Source organism: Pristiophorus japonicus, chromosome 22 (assembly GCF_044704955.1).
Source record: "Pristiophorus japonicus isolate sPriJap1 chromosome 22, sPriJap1.hap1, whole genome shotgun sequence".
NCBI classification, from domain to species: domain Eukaryota; kingdom Metazoa; phylum Chordata; class Chondrichthyes; family Pristiophoridae; genus Pristiophorus; species Pristiophorus japonicus.
This window is the reverse complement of record NC_091998.1, coordinates 44824085-44845596: the sequence shown is the minus strand read 5'-3', so window position 1 is coordinate 44845596 and position 21512 is coordinate 44824085. Positions and strand designations below refer to the sequence as shown.

The 21512-nt window shown below is 47.1% G+C and overlaps 1 protein-coding gene across 7 annotated transcripts in view; it reads right to left on the bottom strand.

Annotated features, from left to right (window-relative positions):
* Positions 1–5032: 5032 nt before the first annotated feature.
* Positions 5033–21512, bottom strand: part of LOC139235004 (cytosolic purine 5'-nucleotidase-like) — a 164195-nt gene continuing 147715 nt past the window's right edge. For all 7 annotated transcript variants that reach the window (XM_070866067.1, XM_070866070.1, XM_070866068.1 and 4 more), the window contains 3 exons: positions 18641–18817; positions 16749–16859; positions 5033–6768 (listed from right to left, as the gene is read on the bottom strand). In XM_070866067.1, the coding sequence (XP_070722168.1) occupies positions 6715–6768; positions 16749–16859; positions 18641–18817 (342 nt within the window). In that variant the 3' untranslated portion in view covers positions 5033–6714. The remainder of the gene's footprint in view (positions 6769–16748; positions 16860–18640; positions 18818–21512) is intronic.

Here is a 21512-nt window from a genome sequence, read left to right as displayed (position 1 = left end):
TCAATGTCTGCTCTTGTTGATAAGAGGCTTCCGAGGTATGGGAAATGGTCCACGGTGTCCAGGGCCACGCCATGGATCTTGATGACTGGGGGGCAGTGCTGTGTGGTGAGGACAGATTGGTGGATGACCTTTGACTTACGGATGTTTAGCAGAAGGCCCATGCTTTCGTACGCCTCAGTAAATATGTCGACTATGTCCTGGAGTTCAGCCTCGTATGTGCGCAGATGCAGGTGTCGTCCGAGTACTGTAGCTCGACGACAGAGGTTGGGGTGGTCTTCGACCTGGCCTGGAGACGCAGAAGGTTGAACAGCTTCCCACTGGTTCTGTAGTTTAGTTCCACTCCAGCGGGGAGCTTATTGACTGAGGTGGAGCATGGCAGCGAGAAAGATTGAGAAGAGGGTTGGGGCGACGACGCAGCCCTGTTTGACCCCGGTCCGGACGTGGATTGGGTCTGTGATGGATCCGCTGGTAAGGATCACGGATTGCATGTTGTCGTGGAGCAGGCGGAGGATGTTGACGAACATTTGGGGGCATCCGAAACGGAGGAGGACACTCCATCGACCCTCGCAGTTGACAGTGTCAAAGGCCTTTGTAAGGTCGAAGAAGGCCATGTATAAGGGCTAGCGCTGTTCCCTGCATTTTTCCTGCAGCTGTCATGCTGCAAAAATCATGTCCATTGTGCCCCATGGGGGACGAAATCCGCACTGTGATTCCGGGAGAAGCTCTTCGGCCACAGGGGGAAGACGGTTGAGGAGGACGCTAGTGATGACTTTCCCAGTGGCTGATAGCAGGGAGATTCCTCTGTAGTTACCGCAGTCGGACTTGTCCCCTTTTTTAAAGATGGTCACGATCACTCCATCTCTGAGATCTCCCAGCATGCTCTCCTCCCTCCAGATAAGAGAGATGAGGTCATGTATTCGCGCCAACAGTGCCTCTCCGCCATACTTCAGTGCCTCAGCAGGGATTCCATCCGCTCCCGTAGCCTTGTTGTTCTCTATTTATATAGCACCTTTAACGTAGTGAAACGTCCTAATGTGTTCACAGGAGTATTATAAGATTTAAAAATTTGACAACTAGCTGCATAAGGAGAAATTAGCGTAGGTGACCAAAAGCTTGGACAAAAAGGTAGGTTTTAGGAGCGTCTTGAAGGAGGAAAGAGAGGTCGAGATGTTTAGGCAGGGAGTTCCAGAGCTTGGGGCCTAGGCAACAGAAGGCACGGCCACCAATGGTTGAATGAGTATAATCAGGGATGCTCCAGAGAGCAGAATTAGAGGAGTGCAGAAATCTCGGGGGGGGCTGTGGAGCTGGAGGAGGTTACGGAGATAGGTTTTGATCGGGTTGCCAACACTCCCTGATTGCCCTGGGGTCTCCAAGAATTGAAGGTTAATCTGCTGCCAGCATCCCTGAGAGAAAAGTCATCCAGACATTAAAATAATTAAATTTTTTCATTTTCTTTGAACGCTTTCATTCATTAGTTCTAAAAATATTGGAGAAGAGAAAAAAGACTATTTGACCAGGAGTCAAGAAACATGCAAAAGAAAGACTAACATTTATATAGTTCCTTTCACAACCTTAGGACATCCCAAAGCACTTTACAACCAATGAGGTACTTTTGTAATGTAGGAAATGCATCAGCCAATATGCGCACAGCAAGCTCCCACAAACAGCAATGCGATAATGACCAGACAATCTGTTTTTAGTGATGTTGATTGAGGGATAAATATTGGCTCCAGGACACCAGAGATAACTCCCTTCTTCTTTGAAATAGTGCCATGGGATCTTTTACATCCACCTGAGAGAGCAGATGGGACCTCGGTTTAACGTTTCATCCAAAAAACAGCACCTCTGACAGTGCAGCATTCCTTCAGCACTGCACTGGAGTGTCAGTCTAGATTTTTGTGATCAAATCTCTGGAGTGGGACTTGAACCCACAACCTTCTGATTCAGGGGAAAATGTGCTACCCACTGAGCAACAGCTGACACTTACCACAGTAATAGTGCCATATGATACTACGGACGTTGTTGCTATTCTGTGGTTTTTCTTTAAATTCAACCTTCAGCTTTGTGGTTTTCTTCTCATTTGGTTGTTTCATGGCCTCCATCTAGATTTTTTTAACCTGTAAGTTCCTTCACCCTCGATGCCTTTCTCCCCAGCCTCCCTTTTGGGCACTTGGATTAGGGAGATCTGAATATTGCAGGATTCCTGTCCGTGGTCGCATTCTGAGTCAGGTTCACTAAATGCTATGTGAATCTGCCTTGCTGCTTTTTTGTGTTCACTGACCTTTTTTTCTGATCAATTCAGATCGATGAGTGGAAGATGCCTGTGCGTGAGTTCTTTTAGCGTGGGGTGGTCATTGCACACCGACTACCACACGAGCTTAGCTGAGCAAGGTCTTGGTCCAGTGGCAAGGGGGTCCAAGACGACTGGAGACCAGGCACTGCTGTATGGGCCTAGCTGCCTACAGCGAGATGTTGGCCGCAAGTTCGGCGCCGAGTAGCACCCTTGATGGTAGGTGGCCTGCAGCTTGGTTGGGGGCAGGCATTGAGAGAATCAGCGATCCGCTGGAGTTCAGTGTGGAAGGTCAGTGTGGTCACAGCCATGGTACTCACCATGTGCTGGGGGGGGTGGGGGGGGGAGAGAGATCAGGCCACCAGTGGGGAAGGAGAGGCCCAGTCGTCGCTGAAGGGAAGGAGGCCCGATCACCGATGAGGAGGTGAGGTCCAGCCACCGTTGAAGGAGGAGGGGAGGTCAGCCATCATCGCTGAAGAGGAGGAGGCCCAATCGCCGCCGAGGAGGATAGGCCCAGCCGCTGTCGTTGGAGGAGGCCCGATTGCTGCTGGAGGGGGTCCGGTTGTCGTTAGAAATGGCCCGATCGCCGTTGGAGAGGTGGAGACCCGAACGCCTTTGGAGGGGTCCGATCGCCGTTGGAGGGGCCCGATCGCTGTTCGGAGGGTCCGATCGTGGTTGGAGGGGGCCCGATTGTGGTTGGAGGGTCACCTGACTCGCTGGGCGTTGTCGAGGATCGGGTGGGGCACCTGAGTTAACGTCGAAGAGGTCCAGGTCCAGGTCGCCGTTGCAGGAGGCTCGGTCGCTGGTAGTCTGGTTGTCGCTGTCGCCAATGAGAGGCGTGGGCGTTTGGAGGGAAGGTTCATGCCTGAGGTAGGCCCGAATTTGTGGGATTTGTAGGATTAGTGTTTAAGGTAAACTATTAAGAAAATGGACCCCATATTAGGGACTATTAAGGCTAGGGGAAGTTTAGACATTGGGAGGGGGGAGATTGAGGGTGAAAAGTTGTCGGATGGCGGAAGATGACGAGGGTAAAGTTGTTTTGGCAGAGAAGCTCCCTATGGAGCTGCCACCCTGGCAGCCATCTTGTACCTCAGATAACATAACTGCTCCACGGCAACTTCTATTGGTGATTGGGCATCTTCACTTACTGCTTGCATGCCTTGGATTAGAATATGTGATCATAGGTTCAATCATAGAATCATAGAAAGTTACAGCACTAAAGGAGGCCATTTTGGCCCATTGTGTCTGTGCTGGCCAACAAAGAGCTATCCAGCCTAAAAGTGTTTTTGTGGTGGAGGAGCAGCGAGAAATCGTGGTGGAGGTGCGACGAATGAGGTTACGGGGCCCAGAAGAGCCGAGGGCCCAGGGGCAGCACGGGCCAGCCCACACTGCGATATGTGTGCGCACCAGGTCCGTGCAGCACAGCAGGTCTCCAGTCGTCCTGGTTAACCCTTGCCACTGGATAAAGACCTAGCTCTGTAAAGCCCGTGTGGTGGCTGATGTGCAACGGTCACCACACATTAAAAAAATCCACGCACAGGCATCTTCCACCCCCTCAATTGGAGTTCAGGACTGGAACATCGGGTCCTTCACTGAAATATCTGTGAACTCTTGTGGAAGCAAGTCGTCCCCATTATAGGGACCGCCTATGATGATGATAATGCAGCCGAAACCCACTTTCCAGCTCTTTCCCCTCAAATATAGGTAATTTATGCAAATATCACCACAAAGCACTCAGAAGGGGGCCCAACACCTGCCAGTATGAAAATAGGCTGCGATGAGAGTAGCGACATTAGCTGCCTACAGATTTATAAAGGACTACTGGAGCTGCACCTCAACATTCTCTATTCGTCCAAAATATCTGCACAGCACTGAAGCTTCACACACCACTTCTCCTGACTGAGGGACTCTCCTTTTGTTTAATGGACACTGCCCTTTTACAGATATAGCACATGTCGTAGCAGAGTGACTGGAGCATGAATCAGGTTATGCAGAAGGTATAACTTGGCTATTTGGTATCGAGTACAATTTCTGCAAATCCTTTTTTTGGTTCCAGCAACCATAAGGGCCAATTCTGAGAGAGGCTGGTCTCATTTACCGTTGTCTCAGTTGTAATCTGTTATATATGCAGACTATAGATATACTCTCTGTGTAGTCATGTTTAGTTGCATAAGATGGAGACTTGTTACCTGATGTACTGTCAATAAGGTTTACACTGTGTATATACTATGCTGGCACCACTAGAGGGTGCAACTGGTGGAGACTTGGGTTTCCTGTCCTTGTGGCAGAGGCTGTCCACCAGAGGGCAGTATGGTGGGAGACCTGAGGGTCACCTGCAAAGGTGTGCAAGGCCCAGTATAAAAGGCTGCCCACCATGCTTGTGCCTCACTCTGGAATTACGAATAAAGGACCAAGGTCACTGCAGTTTGAGTACAACACATTGCCTCGTGGAGTCATTCATAAGTGCATTACAGACATAATATAATCTAAATGCACACAAAAAAAGTCACAATCTGCCAACATGTTAGGTTGCAATGTAACCTTAGTTAAGGAGTTAAGATACAGATTAGCCATGATCTAATTGAATGGCAGAACAGGCTCGAGGGGCTGAATGGCTTTCTCCTGTTCCTATGTAACCTCGGTCTGTGAAATGCTCACCTGTCTGCTTTACCTGTGATTTCTTTGATTTTGAGTAAGGAATGATAAATCATTGAGATCTTAAAAAAATCTAAATTACCTGTATTTTGACATTTTTTTATGTTTTTAATTGAAAAAAGATCTCAAAGGTAAAGTCCAAACATTTTTCTTTTATAAAGCATAATCAAATGTCAGAAGTTCCAGTAACATACAAACAGTTAGCAAAATATCAATCTTTGTTACCTAATCTCCAAACCATTGTCTTACATACTTTAAACAGAAATTTCAGAAAACACCACACCAACTGCAGCACACACAGTGCTACATCATCACTCATGACACTCTGGTTGCTCCAGGAAACAGTCTCTTTGAAATTTGTTTTCTGAGTAGATGATTTGATGAGATATCTAGTGCTGGACCATACTGGTTCAGTGCCTGCACATTAAATACAACTTGTTTCAACCCTGCAACTCTCACTCACACTACTTTTCAACAGAAGCCATTGATGTGACGTATTCAATTACTGATTTGATGGCAGACATTAGTGACTGGAATAAGTTCATGCACAGCTCTGACTCCATATCAATCCTCAGTGGGTAAAGTAGAAGGAAGAATCAATACCTAGAGACCCCATTGCTTGGTGTGTGTAATTACTGTCATAAGGTGATGTTGCAAGTTAAACACATGTTGAGTTCATCCTGTGTTCAATCACATCATAGAATATGTATCTGTACTGTTCAAAATATAACTACAGGTTTCTTTGGGGGTCGGGGAGAGAGAAAGAAAGAAGATATATTCTCTAAACATCGAATACAGCCACAATTACCCATACAGGTCCCAGGAAAGAGCTTTTACACTTGAAAGGAGTTCTCACGAGCCATTTTTGTTTTGTTTCTCCTAAATTCATATTTCCTCCTGCAACTTTCTCTCTGCTTTCCCCATCTCTCAAAAAAGTGCTGCAATTATGCACCGGATTCCAGTCCTGTGAGTGTGGGTGAGATGTGTGGCAGCAATGTTCCCTTTAAGCGGTGCAGCTGTCTGGCGGTCCCGCACAGACCGGGACCGTCTTTTCAAATCGGAGATTTCACACATGCAGGGAACATTGTTTGGCACGACATGTTTTCAAGTCAATATAACAGCTTAATTTATGATCTCTCGTGAAAAGAGCCTTAATTACTGGAAGAGAAAATGTTCATCAAGTTCAGGGGGTTTGAAATATTACAACAATTTGTAAATGACAGACAACACCTGAGAAGTTCAGTCGCAACGGAAGAAAAGAAAGACTTGTATTTCTAGAGCGCTTTTCATGGCCACCGGGCGTCTCAAAACGCTTTACAGCCAATTAAGTACATTTGAAGTGTAGTCACTGTTGTAATGTAGGAACTTTGTGAAGCCTGTTTAATATAGTATGAATACAGACGGAATTGCTCAATTATTAGAACCCTATCCTGATTGTAATTTTCCAGTAAACGTTTTCGTGAAATGCTTCTTGCCATAATTATTGTGGCCATTATCGCCTGTGTGCGGGCTTCTGGAACACCACCCTGGTCAGCCCGAGTCGCTGGTTGTAATGTAAACACTCTCACACCAGGAAAGATCACTGAGTCACAGAGGGCGAGTTTATCGGCTGTAAACAAGGTTGAGGACCAATGCTCCCACTGGGTCAGGACCATCCTCCCAGCTCACCGTATATTTGTTGTTGTTGGAGCGACTGCTGAGAATCATTGAATGTTTCCCAAAAATCGAATGGGCTGATTAATCAGCACTGTCAGGAAATTGCAATCTGTTTATTTCTCTTCCTCCTCCAAGCTTGTATCACTTTCACAACCATGGCAAGAACCCTAAATATTGGGTAAAGAGATATTTTAGTCTTAATACCGTTTAATTTGACATCAAGAAAACAGTGACAATTATAACTGTAATAAATATTAACCTAATTTTCCAGTATATGTTTTCTGGAAATGCGCGTTGTCATTATTATGGCCATTATTGCCTGTTTCCTAACTCGCACCAAGTCCCGCTCACCCATAGAAACATAGAAACATAGAAAATAGGTGCAGGAGTAGGCCATTTGGCCCTTCGAACCTGCACCGCCATTCAATAAGATCATGGCTGATCATTCCCTCAGTACACCTTTCCTGCTTTCTCTCCATACCCCTTGATCCCTTTAGCCGTAAGGGCCATATCTAACTTCCTCTTGAATATATCTAACGAACTGGCATCAACAATTCTCTGCGGCAGGGAATTCCACAGGTTCATAACTCTCTGAGTGAAGAAGTTTCTCCTCATCTCAGTCCTAAATGGCCTACCCCTTATCCTAAGATTATGTCCCCTGGTTCTGGACTTCCCCAACATCGGGAACATTCTTCCCGCATCTAACCTGTCCAGCATCCCTTGGGAGCACTATATATAAGGCGGCCCCGAAGGCCTGTTCCTCACTCTGGAGTGTCTTATTAAAGACTGAGGTCACTGTTACTTTAAACTCCCTGTGTGCCGCCTCATCTGTGTTAGGAACACAATAACTGGCGACGAGAATACGAATCCAACGCAAAGCTGCAGCAAACTGTAGGCATCCTGGAGAAGTTCTTGGAGGGTGAGGACTGGAAAGCCTAGGTCGAACGGCTAGACCAGTACTTTGTAGCCAATGAGCTGGACGGAGAAGGAAGCGCTGCAAAAAGGAGAGCGGTCCTCCTCAGTCTGCGGGGCACTGACCTACAGCCTCATGAAGAATCTTCTGGCTCCGGTGAAACCCACAGATAAGTTGTATGAGGAGCTGTGTACACTGGTTCGGGAGCATCTTAACCCGAGGTAGAGCGTGCTGATGGCGAGGTGTCGGTTCTTCACGTGCCAGCGATCTGAAGGTCAGGAAGTGGCGAGCTACGTCACCGAGCTAAGGCGACTTGCAGGACAATGTGAGTTTGATGGCTGCCTGGAGCAAATGTTCAGAGAATTTTTTGTACTGAGCATTGGTCACGAGACCATCCTACGAAAACTTTTGACTGTAGAGACACAGACCCTCAGTAAGGCCATTGCGATAGCACAGGCGTTTATGTCCACCAGTGATAACACCAAACAAATCTCTCAGCACACAAGTGCTAGCAATGTTCATAAATTAACTGAAACTGTGTTTGCGAGCAGAAATGTACAGGGCAGAAACCACGAGTCTGCAACTGCCAGCAGGCCTCAGGTGACCCAGATGACTCAGAGTCCCCAACAAAGGATGAATGCAAGGCAATTCACACCTTGTTGGCATTGTGGAGGCTTCCATTCAGCCTATTCATGCCGCTTTTAAAGGGTATGTTTTCAAGAGCTGTGGAACAATGGGGCACCTCCAACGAGCTTGCAACCGAGCTGCAAACTCTGCAAAACCTGCTAACCACCACGTGGCAGAGGAAGATTTGTCCATGGTGGATCAAAGCAATTTCGAGCCTCAGAGAGAGGAAGCAGATGCTGAAGTACACGGGGTGCACACATTTTTGACGAAATGTCCACCTATAATGCTAAACGTAAAATTGAATGGCTTACCCGTAGCTATGGAACTGGACACTGGCGCTAGCCAATCCATCATGAGTAAAAAGATGTTTGAGAGACTGTGGTGCAACAAGGCATTCAGACCAGCCCTGAGCTCCATCCACATGAAACTGAGAACGTACACCAAAGAGCTCATCACTGTCATGGGCAGCGCCATGTTCAAGGTCACCTACGAGGGCACGGTGCACAAACTGCCACTCTGGATTGTCCCGGGCGATGGCCCCACATGGCTTGGAAGGAGCTGGCTGGGCAAAATCCGCTGGAACTGGGATGACATCCAAGCGCTATCACATGTTGATGAGGTCTCATGTACCCAGATCCTTAACAAATTTCCTTCCCTTTTTGAGCCAGGTATTGGAAACTTTTCCGGGATGAAGGTGCGGATCCACTTGGTCCCAGAGGCACGACCCATTCACCACAAGGCACAAGCGGAACCTCACATGATGAGGGAGAGAGTGGAAATCGAGCTGGATAGGCTGCAACGAGAGGGCATCATCTCCCCAGTGGAATTCAGCGAGTGGGCCAGCCCGATTGTTCCAGTACTCAAAAGTGATGGCACGGTCAGGATTTGCAGCGATTATAAAGTAACTATTAATCGTTTCTCGCTACAGGACCAATACCCGCTACCTAAGGCAGACGACCTATTTGCGACGCTGGCAGGAGGCAAGACATTCACCAAGCTCGACCTGACTTCAGCCTATATGATGCAGGAGCAGGAGGAGTCTTCGAAGGGCCTCACCTGCATCAACACGCACAAGGGACTGTTCAGCTACAACAGATGCCCGTTTGGAAATCGATCGGCTGCAGCGATCTTCCAGAAAAACATGGAGAGCCTACTCAAGTCGGTACCACACACAGTGGTATTTCAGGATGACATATAGGTCACGGGTCGGGACACTGCCGAACACCAACTGGATCGCGTATGGCTGCGGCTGAAGAGGTCGAAATGCGTCTTCTTGGCAACAGAAGTGGAGTTTTTGGGGAGAAAGATCGCGACGGACGGCATTCGGACCACAGACGCCAAGTCAGAGGCTATCAGGAACGCGCCCAGGACACAGAATGTCACGGAGCTGCGGTCGTTCCTGGGACTCCTCAACTATTTTGGTAACTTCCTACCGGAGTTAAGCACCCTCTTAGAGCCCCTACATGTGTTATTGTGCAAAGATGAGAACTGGGTATGGGGAAAAAAAACAAGTAATTGCTTTTGAGAAAGCCAGAAACATTTTATGCTCCAACAAGCTGCTTGTATTGTATAACCCGTGTAAAAGACTTGTGCTAGCATGTGACGCGTCGTCATACGGAGTCGGGTGTGTATTACAACAAGCTAACGTTGCGGGGAAGTTGCAACCTGTCGCCTACGCTTCCAGGAGCTTGTCTAAGGCCGAGAGGACCTACAACATGATTGAGAAAGAGGCATTAGCGTGTGTGTTCGGGGTAAAGAAAATGCATCAGTACCTGTTTGGCCTCAAATTTGCGCTGGAAACCGATCACAAGCCCCTCACATCCCTGTTCGCTGAAAACAAGGGGATACGTACTAACGCCTCAGCCCGCACACAAAGGTGGACACTTGCGCTATCAGCGTATAACTATACCATCTGCCACAGGCCAGGCACCGAGAGCTGTGCGGATGCTCTCAGTCGGCTACCATTGCCCAGCACGGGGGTGGAAATGGCGCAGCCTGCAAACTTGTTGATGGTGCCGCAGCCCGCAGACTTATTGATGGTCATGGAAGCGTTTGAAAATGGTAAATCACCTGTCACGGCCCGCCAGATTAGGAATTGGACCAGCCAAGATCCTCTGCTGTCCCTAGTAAAAAACTGTGTACTGCATGGGAGCTGGGCCAGCATCCCCGTTGAAATGCAAGAGCGAATCAAGCCGTTCCAGTGGCGAAAGGACGAGCTGTCCATTCAGGCAGACTGCCTGTTGTGGGCTAACCGCGTAGTGCTACCAAAAAAGCACAGGGAGACATTCATCTCGGATCTCCACAGCACACATCCGGGTATAGTAATGATGAAAGCGATAGCCAGATCCCACGTGTGGTGGCCTGATATCGACTCTGACTTAGAGTCCTGTGTATGGCAATGCAGCGTGTGTGCTCAGTTGAGCAACGCGCCCAGAGAGGCACCACTAAGTTTGTGGTCATGGCCCTCCAGACCATGGTCAAGGATCCATGTCGACTATGCGGGCCCGTTTCTTGGTAAAATATTCCTGGTGCTGGTGGATGTTTTTTCAAAATAGATTGAATGTGAAATAATGTCGGGAAGCACCGCCACCGCCACCATTGGAAGCCTGAGGGCCATGTTTGCCACCCACAGCCTGCCTGACATACTGGTCAGTGACAACGGGCCATGTTTCACCAGTGCCGAATTTAAAGAATTCATGACCCGCAATGGGATCAAACATGTCACCTCGGCCCCGTTTAAACCAGCCTCCAATGGGCAGGCAGAGCGGGCAGTACAAACTATCAAACAGAGCCTTAAACGAGTCACAGGAGGCTCACTCCAAACCCGCCTGTCCCGTGTACTGCTCAGCTACTGCACAAGACCCCACTCGCTCACAGGGGTGCCCCCGGCTGAGCTACTCATGAAAAGGACACTTAAAACCAGACTCTCGCTGGTTCACTCCAACATGCATGATCAGATTGAGAGCAGGCGACAGCAACAAAATGTAAACGATGGTCATGCCTCTGTGTCACGGGAAATTGATCTGAATGACCCTGTGTATGTGCTAAACTATGGACATGGTCCCAAGTGGATCGTGGGCACGGTGATAGCTAAAGAATGGAATAGGGTATTTGTAGTCAAACTAGACAATGGACAAATTTGCAGAAAGCACCTGGACCAAACGAGGCTGCGGTTTACAGACTGCCCTGAACAACCCACAGCAGACACCACCTTTTTCGAGCCCACAACACACACCCAAAGGATCAACGACACTACGCCGGACCAGGAAATCGAACCCATCACGCCCAACAGCCCAGCAAGGCCAGGCTCACCCAGCAGCCCTGCAGGGCCAACAACACGCCAGCCCAGCGAGGGCACAGCCAACACACCAGAACAGACATTTGTGCCGAGGTGGTCCACCAGGGATCGAAAGGCTCCCGACCGCCTCACCTTGTAAATAGTTTTCACTTTGACTTTGCGGGGGAGTGATGTTGTGTATCGGTAAAGCATGCACTCCCATGTTTCGCCACCAGGGAGCTCTTCCTTTGAAGTCCCAAGGGATCCCAGCATCCCTTGGGAGCACTGTATATAAGCCAGCCCCTAAGGCCTGTTCCTCACTCTGGAGTGTCTTATTAAAGAATGAGGTCACTGTTACTTTAACCTCCCTGTGTGCAGCCTCATCTGTGTTAAGAACACAATAGTTTCTATGAGATCCCCTCTCATCCTTCTAAACTCCAGTGAATAAAGGCCCAGTTGATCCATTCTCTCCTCATATGACAGTCCAGCCATCCCTGGAATCAGTCTGGTGAATCTAGTGAACCTTCGCTGCACTCCCTCAATAGCAAGAACGTCGTTCCTCAGATTAGGAGACCAAAACTGTACACAATATTCCAGGTGAGGCCTCACTAAGGCCCTGTACAACTGCAGTAAGACCTCCCTACTCCTATACTCAAATCCCCTAGCTATGAAGACCAACATACCATTTGCCTTCTTCACCGCCTGCTGTACCTGCATGCCAACTTTCAATGACTGATGAACCATGACACCCAGGTCTCGTTGCACCGCCCCTGTCCCTTATCTGCTGCCATTCAGATAATATTCTGCCTTCGTGTTTTTGCCCCCAAAATGGATAACCTCACATTTATCCACATTATACTGCATCTGCCATGCATTTGCCCACTCACCTAACCGGTTCAAGTCACCCTGCAGCCTCTTAGCGTCCTCCTCACAGCTCACGCCGCCACCCAGATTAGTGTCATCTGCAAACTTGGAGCTCTTACACTCAATTCCTTCATCTAAATCTTAATGTATATTATAAATAGCTGGGGTCCCAGCACTGAGCCCTGCGGCACCCCACTAGTCACTACCTGCCATTCTGAAAAGGACCCGTTTATCCCAATTCTCTACTTCCTGTCTGCCAACCAGTTTTCTATCCACGTCAGTATATTACCCCCAATACTATGCGCTTTGATTTTGCACATGAATCTCTTGTGCGGGACGTTGTCAAAAGCTTTTTGAAAGTCCAAATACACCACATCCACTGGCTCTCCCTTGTCCACTCTGCTAGTTACGTTCTCAAAAAATTCCAGAAGATTCGTCGAGCATGATTTTCCTTTCATAAATACATGCTGACTATGACCGATCCTGTCACTGCTTTCCAAATGCGCTGCTATTTCATCCTTAATGATTGATTCCAACATTTTCCATTTTCCCCACTACTGATGTCAGGCTAACCGGTCTATAATTACCCGTTTTCTCTCTCCCTCCTTTTTTAAAAAGTGGTGTTACATTAGCTACCCTCCAGTCCATAGGAACTGATCCAGAGTCGATAGACTGTTGGAAAATGATCACCAATGCATCCACTATTTCTAGGGCCACTTCCTTAAGTACTCTGGGATGCAGACTATCAGGCCCCAGGGATTTATCGGCCTACAATCCCATCAATTTCCCGAACACAATTTCCTGCCTAATAAGGATATCCTTCAGTTCCTCCTTCTCACTAGACCCACTGTCCCCTCGTACATTCGGAAGGTTATTTGTGTCTTCCTTTGTGAAGACAGAACCAAAGTATTTGTTGAATTGGTCTGCCATTTCTTTGTTCCCCATTATAAATTCACCTGAATCCGACTGCAAGGAACCCATGTTTGTCTTCACTAATCTTTTTCTCTTCACATAGTTTTGCAGTCAGTTTTTATGTTCCCTGCAAGCTTCCTCTCGTACTCTATTTTCCCTCTCTTAATTAAACCTTTAATCCTCCTCTGTTGAATTCTAAATTTCTCCCAGTCCTCAGGTTTGTTGCTTTTTCTAGCCAATTTATATGCCTCTTCCTTGGTTTTAACACTATCCTTAATTTCCCTTGTTAGCCACGGTTGAGCCACCTTCCCCGTTTTATTTTTACTCCAGTCAGGGATGTACAATTGCTGATGTTCATCCATGTGATCTTTAAATTTTTGCCATCGCTTATCCATCGTCAACTCTTTAAGTATCTTTTGCCAGTCTATTCTAGCCAATTCACGCCTCATACCGTCGAAGTTACCTTTCCTTAAGTTCAGGACCCTAGTTTCCGAATTAACTCCATCTTAATAAAGAATTCTACCATATTATGGTCACTCTTCCCCAAGGGGCCTCGCACAACAAGATTGCTAATTAGTCCCTTCTCATTACACATTACCCAGTCTAGGATGGCCAGCTCTCTAGTTGGTTCCTCGACATATTGGTCTAGAAAACCATCCCTAATACACTCCAGGAAATCCTCCTCTACCGCATTGTTACCAGTTTGGTTAGCCGAATCAATATGTAGATTGAAGTCGCCCATGATAACTGCTATACCTTTATTGCACACATCCCTTATTTCTTGTTTGATGCTGTCCCCAACCTCACTAATACTGTTTAGTGCTCTGTACACAACTCCCACTAGCGTTTTCTGCCCTTTGGTATTCCGCAGCTCCACCCATAGCGATTCCACATCATCCATGCTAATGTCCCTCCTTACTATTGCATTAATTTCCTCTTTAACCAGCAACGCCACCCCGCCTCCTTTTCCTCTCTGCCTATCCTTCCTAAATGTTGAATACCCCTGGATGTTGAGTTCCCAGCCTTGTCTCCTGGAGCCATGTCTCCGTGATGCCAATTACATCATATCCGTTAACTGCTGTCTGCGCAGTTAATTCGTCCACCTTATTTAGAATACTCCTCGCGTTGAGGCACAGAGCCTTCAGGCTTGTCTTTTTAATACACTTTGCCCCTTTAGAATTTTGCTGAAATGTGGCCCTTTTTGTTTTTTCCTTGGGTTTCTCTGCCCTCCACTTTTACTATTCTCCTTTCTATCTTTTGCTTCTGCCTCCATTTTATTTCCCTCTGTTTCCCTGCATAGGTTGCCATCCCCATCCCCAATTAGTTTAACTCCTCCCCAACAGCACTAGCAAACACTCCCCCTAGGACATTGGTTCTGGTCCTGCCCAGGTGCAGACTGTCTGGTTTGTACTGGTCCCACCTTCCCCAGAACCGGTTCCAATGTCCCAGGAATTTGAATCCCTCCCTGCTGCACCACTCCTCAAGTCACATATTCATCTGAGCTATCCTGCGATTCCTACTCTGACTAGCACGTGGCACTGGTAGCAATCCTGAGATTACTACTTTTGAGGTCCTACTTTTTAATTTAGCTCCTAGCTCCCTAAATTTATCTTGTAGGACCTCATCCCGTTTTTTACCTATATTGTTGGTACCTATATGCACCACGACAACTGGCTGTTCACCCTCCCTTTTCAGAATGTCCTGCACCCGCTCCAAGACATCCTTGACCCTTGCACCAGGGAGGCAACATACCATCCTGGAATCTCGGTTGCGGCCGCAGAATCGCCTATCTATTCCCCTTACAGTCAAATCCCCTATCATTATAGCTCTCCCACTCTTTTTCCTGCCCTCCTGTGCAGCAGAGTCACCCATGGTGCCATGAACTTGGCTGCTGCTGCTCTCTCCTGATGAGTCATCCCCCTCAACAGTACCCAAAGCGGTGTATCTGTTTTGCAGGGGGATGACCGTAGGGGACCCCTGCACTACCTTCCTTGCACTGCTCTTCCTGTTGGTCACCCATTTACTATCTGACTGTGTACCCTTTACCTACGGTAAGACCAACTCACTAAACATGCTATTCATGTCATTCTCAGCATCACCCCTGTGCTCGCTGACCTACATTGCCTCCCAGTTAAGCAATGCCTCGATTTCAAAATTCTCATTCTTGTTTACAAATCCCTCCATGACGTCGCCCCTCCCTATCTCTGTAATCTATTTCAGCCTCACAACCCCTTGAGATATCTGCGCTCGTCAAATTCTGCCCTCTTCAGCATCCCTGATTCTAACTGCTCAATCATCAGTGGCTGTGCCTTCTGCTGCCTAGGCCCCAAGCTCTGGAACTCCCTGCCTTAACCTCTCCGCCTCTCTACCTCGCTTTCCTCCTTTAAGACGCGCCTTAAAACCTACCTCTTTGACCAAGCTTCTGCCTTCATTTCTTCTTATGTGGTCCGGTGTCAAATTTATTTGTTTTGTCTTATAACATTGCTGTAAAGCACTTTGGGATATTTTACTATGTTAAAGGTGATATATAAATAAAAGTTGTTGTTGTGTGGAGATGGATGGAGGCCGAGAGTGACTCTAAGGCAAATGGTATGTTGGCCTTCATAGCTAGGGCATTTGAGTATAGGAGCAGGGAGGTCTTACTGCAGTTGTACAGGGCCTTGGTGAGGCCTCACCTGGAATATTGTGTTCAGTTTTGGTCTCCTAATCTGAGGAAGGATTTTCTTGCTATTGAGGGAGTGCAGCGAAGATTCACCAGACTGATTCCCAGGATGGCAGGACTGACATATGAGGAGAGACTGGATCAACTGGGCCTGTATTCACTGGAGTTTAGAAGAATGAGAGGGGATCCCATAGAAACATATAAAATTCTGATGGGATTGGACAGGTTAGATGGAGGAAGAATGTTCCCGATGTTGAGGAAGTCCAGAACCAGGGGTCACAGTCTAAGGATAAGGGGTAAGCCATTTAGGATCGAGATGAAGAGAAACTTCTTCACTCAGAGAGTTGTGAGCATGTGGAATTCTCTATTGAAGAGAGTTGTTGATGCCAGTTCATTAGATATATTCAAGCGGAAGTTAGATGTGGCCCTTACGGCTAAAGGGATCAAGGGGAATGGAGAGAAAGCAGGAAAGGGGTACTGAGATGAATGATCAGCCATGATCTTATTGAATGGTGGTGCAGGCTTGAAGGGCTGAATGGCCTGCTCCTGCACCTATTTTCTATGTTTCTATGTAACCTTCCTGTGAAGGAGGTTGGGGGAGAGAGGGAAGAAGAGGGGCAAAATTGACACTGAGCCTGTCCCTCTTTGCAGGAGTATCAAGGCCAAAGCTGACCCTTGTGGAAGAAAGCGAGTCCAACACTGAATTCCTACGGAAGACAAGCTAGGATTTCATTAACACCACCGCTGTGGGGGGAGGCGAGACCGACATTGACCCTACCCAGTGAGGGAGGGGAGGGGCTAGGCTGACACTGTCGCCCTGTGGGGGAGTTTGGAAGATGACATTGGGCTGGTGGGGAGGAAAAGAGGTAGGTTGACAAAAGCACTGACTGACCTGATGGTTGCCATTGGTTGGTTGGAAGTGGTTCATTTGATTCTCTCGGAGGAAAGATTCCATATCACTGATGTCCAATGGGACATGTTCAACCGTCGATTCATGGGGCATCTGCAAAAGGGAAAGATCCTTCAGTAATCAATGAAGCCATACAATAAACTATGAAGATCTTGGCAGCTGGTTCCACTCCACAAGTACAGAAGACTTGTTTAGCTTAATAATTGTCCATTAAACGTAATTGCCCGGAATTTGCGGTTAGCAGCGAAGTGAAGTAGTTCAGCACTGGCCCCAAAGTACGCATCGCACTTGTGTCGAGAACTTAGGATTTTCCGACATTAAATTCAAAGCAATGTAATATAGTGGGGATCCCCTTGTGTGAGCTGCTGTGATGTCAACAAGCTGTCTAAGCAGCCAATCAAATTGCAGAATTCTCACAGAGCAAAGAAGGAAGTGAGTCAGCTTTTGAAATTCTAACTTTAAAAAAATGTTAGAGGGAGCAAACCAAAAATCGGGGCTCTCACATGGGGAAAAGGCAACCCTGAAATAAAGATGAGCAAACTTAAAAGTTTCTGAAAAATGTTAATGTTTTATTAAAATGGACAAATTTCACACTGCACAAAATTAAAATGAGGCTTTTCAGATCCTGAACCTTTGTTTGGCAGTAATAACACTGTCAAAACCCCAGTTGCATCTAATCCCTTTGGCTCTAACTTTTAGTGGGGAATTTAACAGCGTACTTACTGCAGAAGAGCCAATGTTTTCGGCAGTTTCACTGATTTGAGTGATTACACTAATTGCCAGATGTGTGGCAGGGCAACTTCAGGATCTCCCCCTGCTCATGTGCCAAATCCCGAAGTTGCGGTCAGTTTCAACGGCAGAATGACGGTGAATGTTGCCAGTTCGCCCGCATCCCGACCGCAAATTCCGGGCCAGTGTTTAAGCTTTCTCCAGCAGTTCATTTGGTAAAGTTAAAGCATAAATAAATCGTATAATCTTGAAAATCTCAGGTTCAAGTCTCAGTCTATACTGACTTAGATCATCGCAGCTGGGATAGTGGTAAGGGTGCTACAGTTGGCCATTGCAATGTATTTGCTTCATGGGTTCTTTGCTTAAGAATTCCTAGCAACACATTGCGATTAAGAACTACTTGGTTTATTAGCAAAAGGTTTAACAATCACACGACACGTTACCAGTTCATCCACCAGGCTCACAACCACCTGCCTCATCGTGGATCCCCCGAACCCAACTGGCTGGGGTTTTATTGAGTCTTGTGAACATCACGTGACTGGCTAAGCCACTCCCAACTCAACAGCTCTACAACTATTTTGGTTCAAGCTTTAAAACCCTCTGATCCACCTCTTTTCACACACCGCGATCCGATGACTTCCCCCCTCCCCCACCACAATCTCCAGGCTGACCCGCGATCCGATGCAAATCCTCCCCCCCGCCCGCAACTCCTCCGCCACGATCTCCCCCACCCGCCATTTCTCCGTCCCTTCTCTTTGGTCTCCAGCGAACGTCTTCTAGTGCTGGCCTTCCTACCCGACAGCCAGATAGTCTCTCAATCTGGCTGGCTACCGCCCAGCAGAAAAAAAATTCAAATGAGATCCTGCTGTTAAATTCAGCAGGATCTCCGTGTAACCCGTATTTCCTGATCAACTCCCTGCAAATATCAGGGCCAGTGATTCTGCAGCTTTCCAGTGGCCAAGAATTGTCCAGCATTCTGGACAGTGAATCACTCCACGCGCAAAAGGTATTTACCCTTATTGAGGGAGTATTGTATGGCGAAGCTTACAACCACTGTGCTATTGGCCTAATTAATGCTCCTTTTAACCTCAAGTCTCCAAGCATTGATTCTTTAACAAAACACGTTGAGACAATGCCTGACTTACCAGTACAGGAGGTGCTCGGAACAGGTAGCTGAAAGGGTAATACAGGAGATTTATACAAGAGGCAGCGTACAGGTCAGCGTAGCGCATCAGCTGACTGGCAAATAGTGTCTGTCTGGAGCCACACCGTAACAAACTTCCCATCTTTCCGTAGCACATGTCCATCTTGTGGGTCACTACCTGGAAGCATATGAAACAATGAAGGCCGAATTACTGGTATAAAAAGGCACCCCACTTCCCTTAAGAACATGACCTCAAAAACACCACCCAACCTCCCACAAGATCACACAATAGGTTTACATGAAGGAGGAAGTTCAGCCCCTTTGATCTTATTCTCCCAGAATACCAGCCTTACCAACTTCTGATTGCAACACTTGTTGCTTCTTAAAATGAATCCATAGTCCTGGACTCACCCATCCTTCCTGGCAACCCATTTGAGCTGTTGATCACGCTCTGTCAAGAAATGCTGCCTGGCATCTGATCTAAACTTGCCTTCGCTGCTCCTAACCTGCACCCTCTTTTCCGCTGGTGAATTTGAAAATCTTGTTCTGGGTTTGGACTCTGGCAGTTCAGCCAAGTGTGTTTGTAATTTACCTTGGATTTGTAGCTGTTAATCAAAACAGAAAAGCTCTCAAAGTCTCTCTGTTGGTTGGCTGAATCCTCCAGCAACAAAAATTTCAGCTAGGTTATCCGAATATCCCATCCTCGTCGCCAAATCTTATGTTTTCGGTACGGCATTCCAAACACACAGGCCATAAGATGGTTTATAACTTCAGGAAGCCAGTCACATGACTTGTTCCCTCTTTATTGTTGTAAACAGCAATGGCTGCAGTGCCACAGTTGTCCATAGTCCACAGTATATATAATTACACGTTTACCCTCTTTATCCCATTCAGTATCATGTATACCTCGGTACAGCCTCCTCTGGGACATCTCTTTTTGGCTTCAAAGGCTGTAAATGATCAAGTTGCTCCTTGCAGCTCTTTCCTCCGACGTAAGGGGATCAGCCTTATTGCACAGTTGAGTGGCTCAGTGGGCAGCACTCTTGCCTCGGAGTCAGAAGGTTGTGGGTTCAAGTCCCACTCAGAGACTTGAGCACTAACATTTAGGCTGATACTCCAATGCCACGCTGAGGGAGTGCTGTACTATCAGAGGGGCCGTTGTTCAGATGAGACGTTAAACCGAGGCCCCCTCAGATGGACATAAAAGATACCATGGCACTATTTCGAAGAACAGCAAGGGAGTTATCCACGGTGTCCTGGCCAATATCTATCCCTCAAGCAACATCACTAAAACAGATTATCGGATCAGTATCACATTGCTGTTTGTGGGAGCTTGCTGTGTGCAAATTGTCTGCTGCTTTTCCTCCATTACAACAGTGACTACAATTCAATGAGTACTTAAGTGGCTGTAAAGCGCTTTACATAAGCGCATAAGAAATAGGAACAGGAGTAGGCTATACAGCCCCTCTAGCCTGATCCGCCATTCAACAAGATCATGGACTCAGCTCCACTTCCCTGCCCGCTTCCCATAACCCCTTATCCCTTTATCGTGTAAGAAACTGTCTATTTCTGTCTTAAATCAATGTCCCAGCTTCCACAGCTCTCTGAGGCAGCAAATTCCACAGATTTACAACCCTCTCAGAGAAAAAATTTCTCCTCATCTCTGTTTTAAATGAGCGGCCCCTTATTCTAAGACCATGCCCTCTAGTTCTAGTCTCCTCCATCAGTGGAAACATCCTCTCTGCATCCACCTTGTCAAGCCCCCTCGTAATCTTATACGTTTCGATAAGATCACCTCTCATTCTTCTGAACCCCAATGAGTAGAGGCCCAACCTACTCAACCTATCCTTGTAAGTCAACCTCCTCATCTCCGGAATCAACCTAGTGAACCTTCTCTGAACTGCCTCCAAAGCAAGTATATCCTTTCGTAAATATGGAAACCAAAACTGCACGCATTATTCCAGGTGTGGCCTCACCAATACTCTATATAGCTGTAGCAAGACTTCCTTGCTTTTATACTCCATCCCCTTTGCAATAAAGGCCAAGATACCATTGGCCTTCCTGATCATTTGCTGTACCTGCATACTATCCTTTTGTGTTTCATGCACAAGTACCCCTAGGTCCTGCTGTACTGTGGCATTTTGCAATCTTTCTCTATTTAAATAATAACTTGCTCTTCGATTTTTTACTGCCAAAGTACATGACCTCACACTTTCCAACATTATACTCCATCTGCCAAATTTTTGCCCACTCACTTAGCCTGTCTCTGTCCTTTTGTAGATTTTTTGTGTCCTCCTCACACATTGCTTTTCCTCCCATCTTTGTATCGTCAGAAAACTTGGTTACGTTTCACTCAGTTCCTTCTTCCAAGTCGTTACTATAAATTGTAAATAGTTGGGGTCCCAGCACTGATCCCTGCGGCACCCCACTAGTTACTGGTTGCCAACCAGAGAATGAACCATTTATCCCTACTCTCTGTTTTCTGTTCGTTAGCCAATCCTCTATCCATGCTAATATATTACCCCCAATCCCGTGAACTTTTATCTTGTGCAGTAACCTTTTATGTGGCGCCTTGTCAAATGCCTTCTGGAAGTCCAAATACACCACATCCACTGGTTCCCTTTTATCCACCCTGTTTGTTACATCCTCAAAGAACTCCAGAAAATTTGTCAAACATGACTTCCCCTTCATAAATCCATACTGACTCTGCCTGACCTAATTTTGCTTTTCCAAATGTCTGCTACTTCCAAATAATGGACTCCAACGTCTTCCCAAACAGGTGGTCGTGAAAGGCGCTCTATAAATGCAAGTGTTTCTTTTCTTTCCCTCCTTTGTACCTCCTCAAGGGCCTGAATGACCGCTTTATATTACTG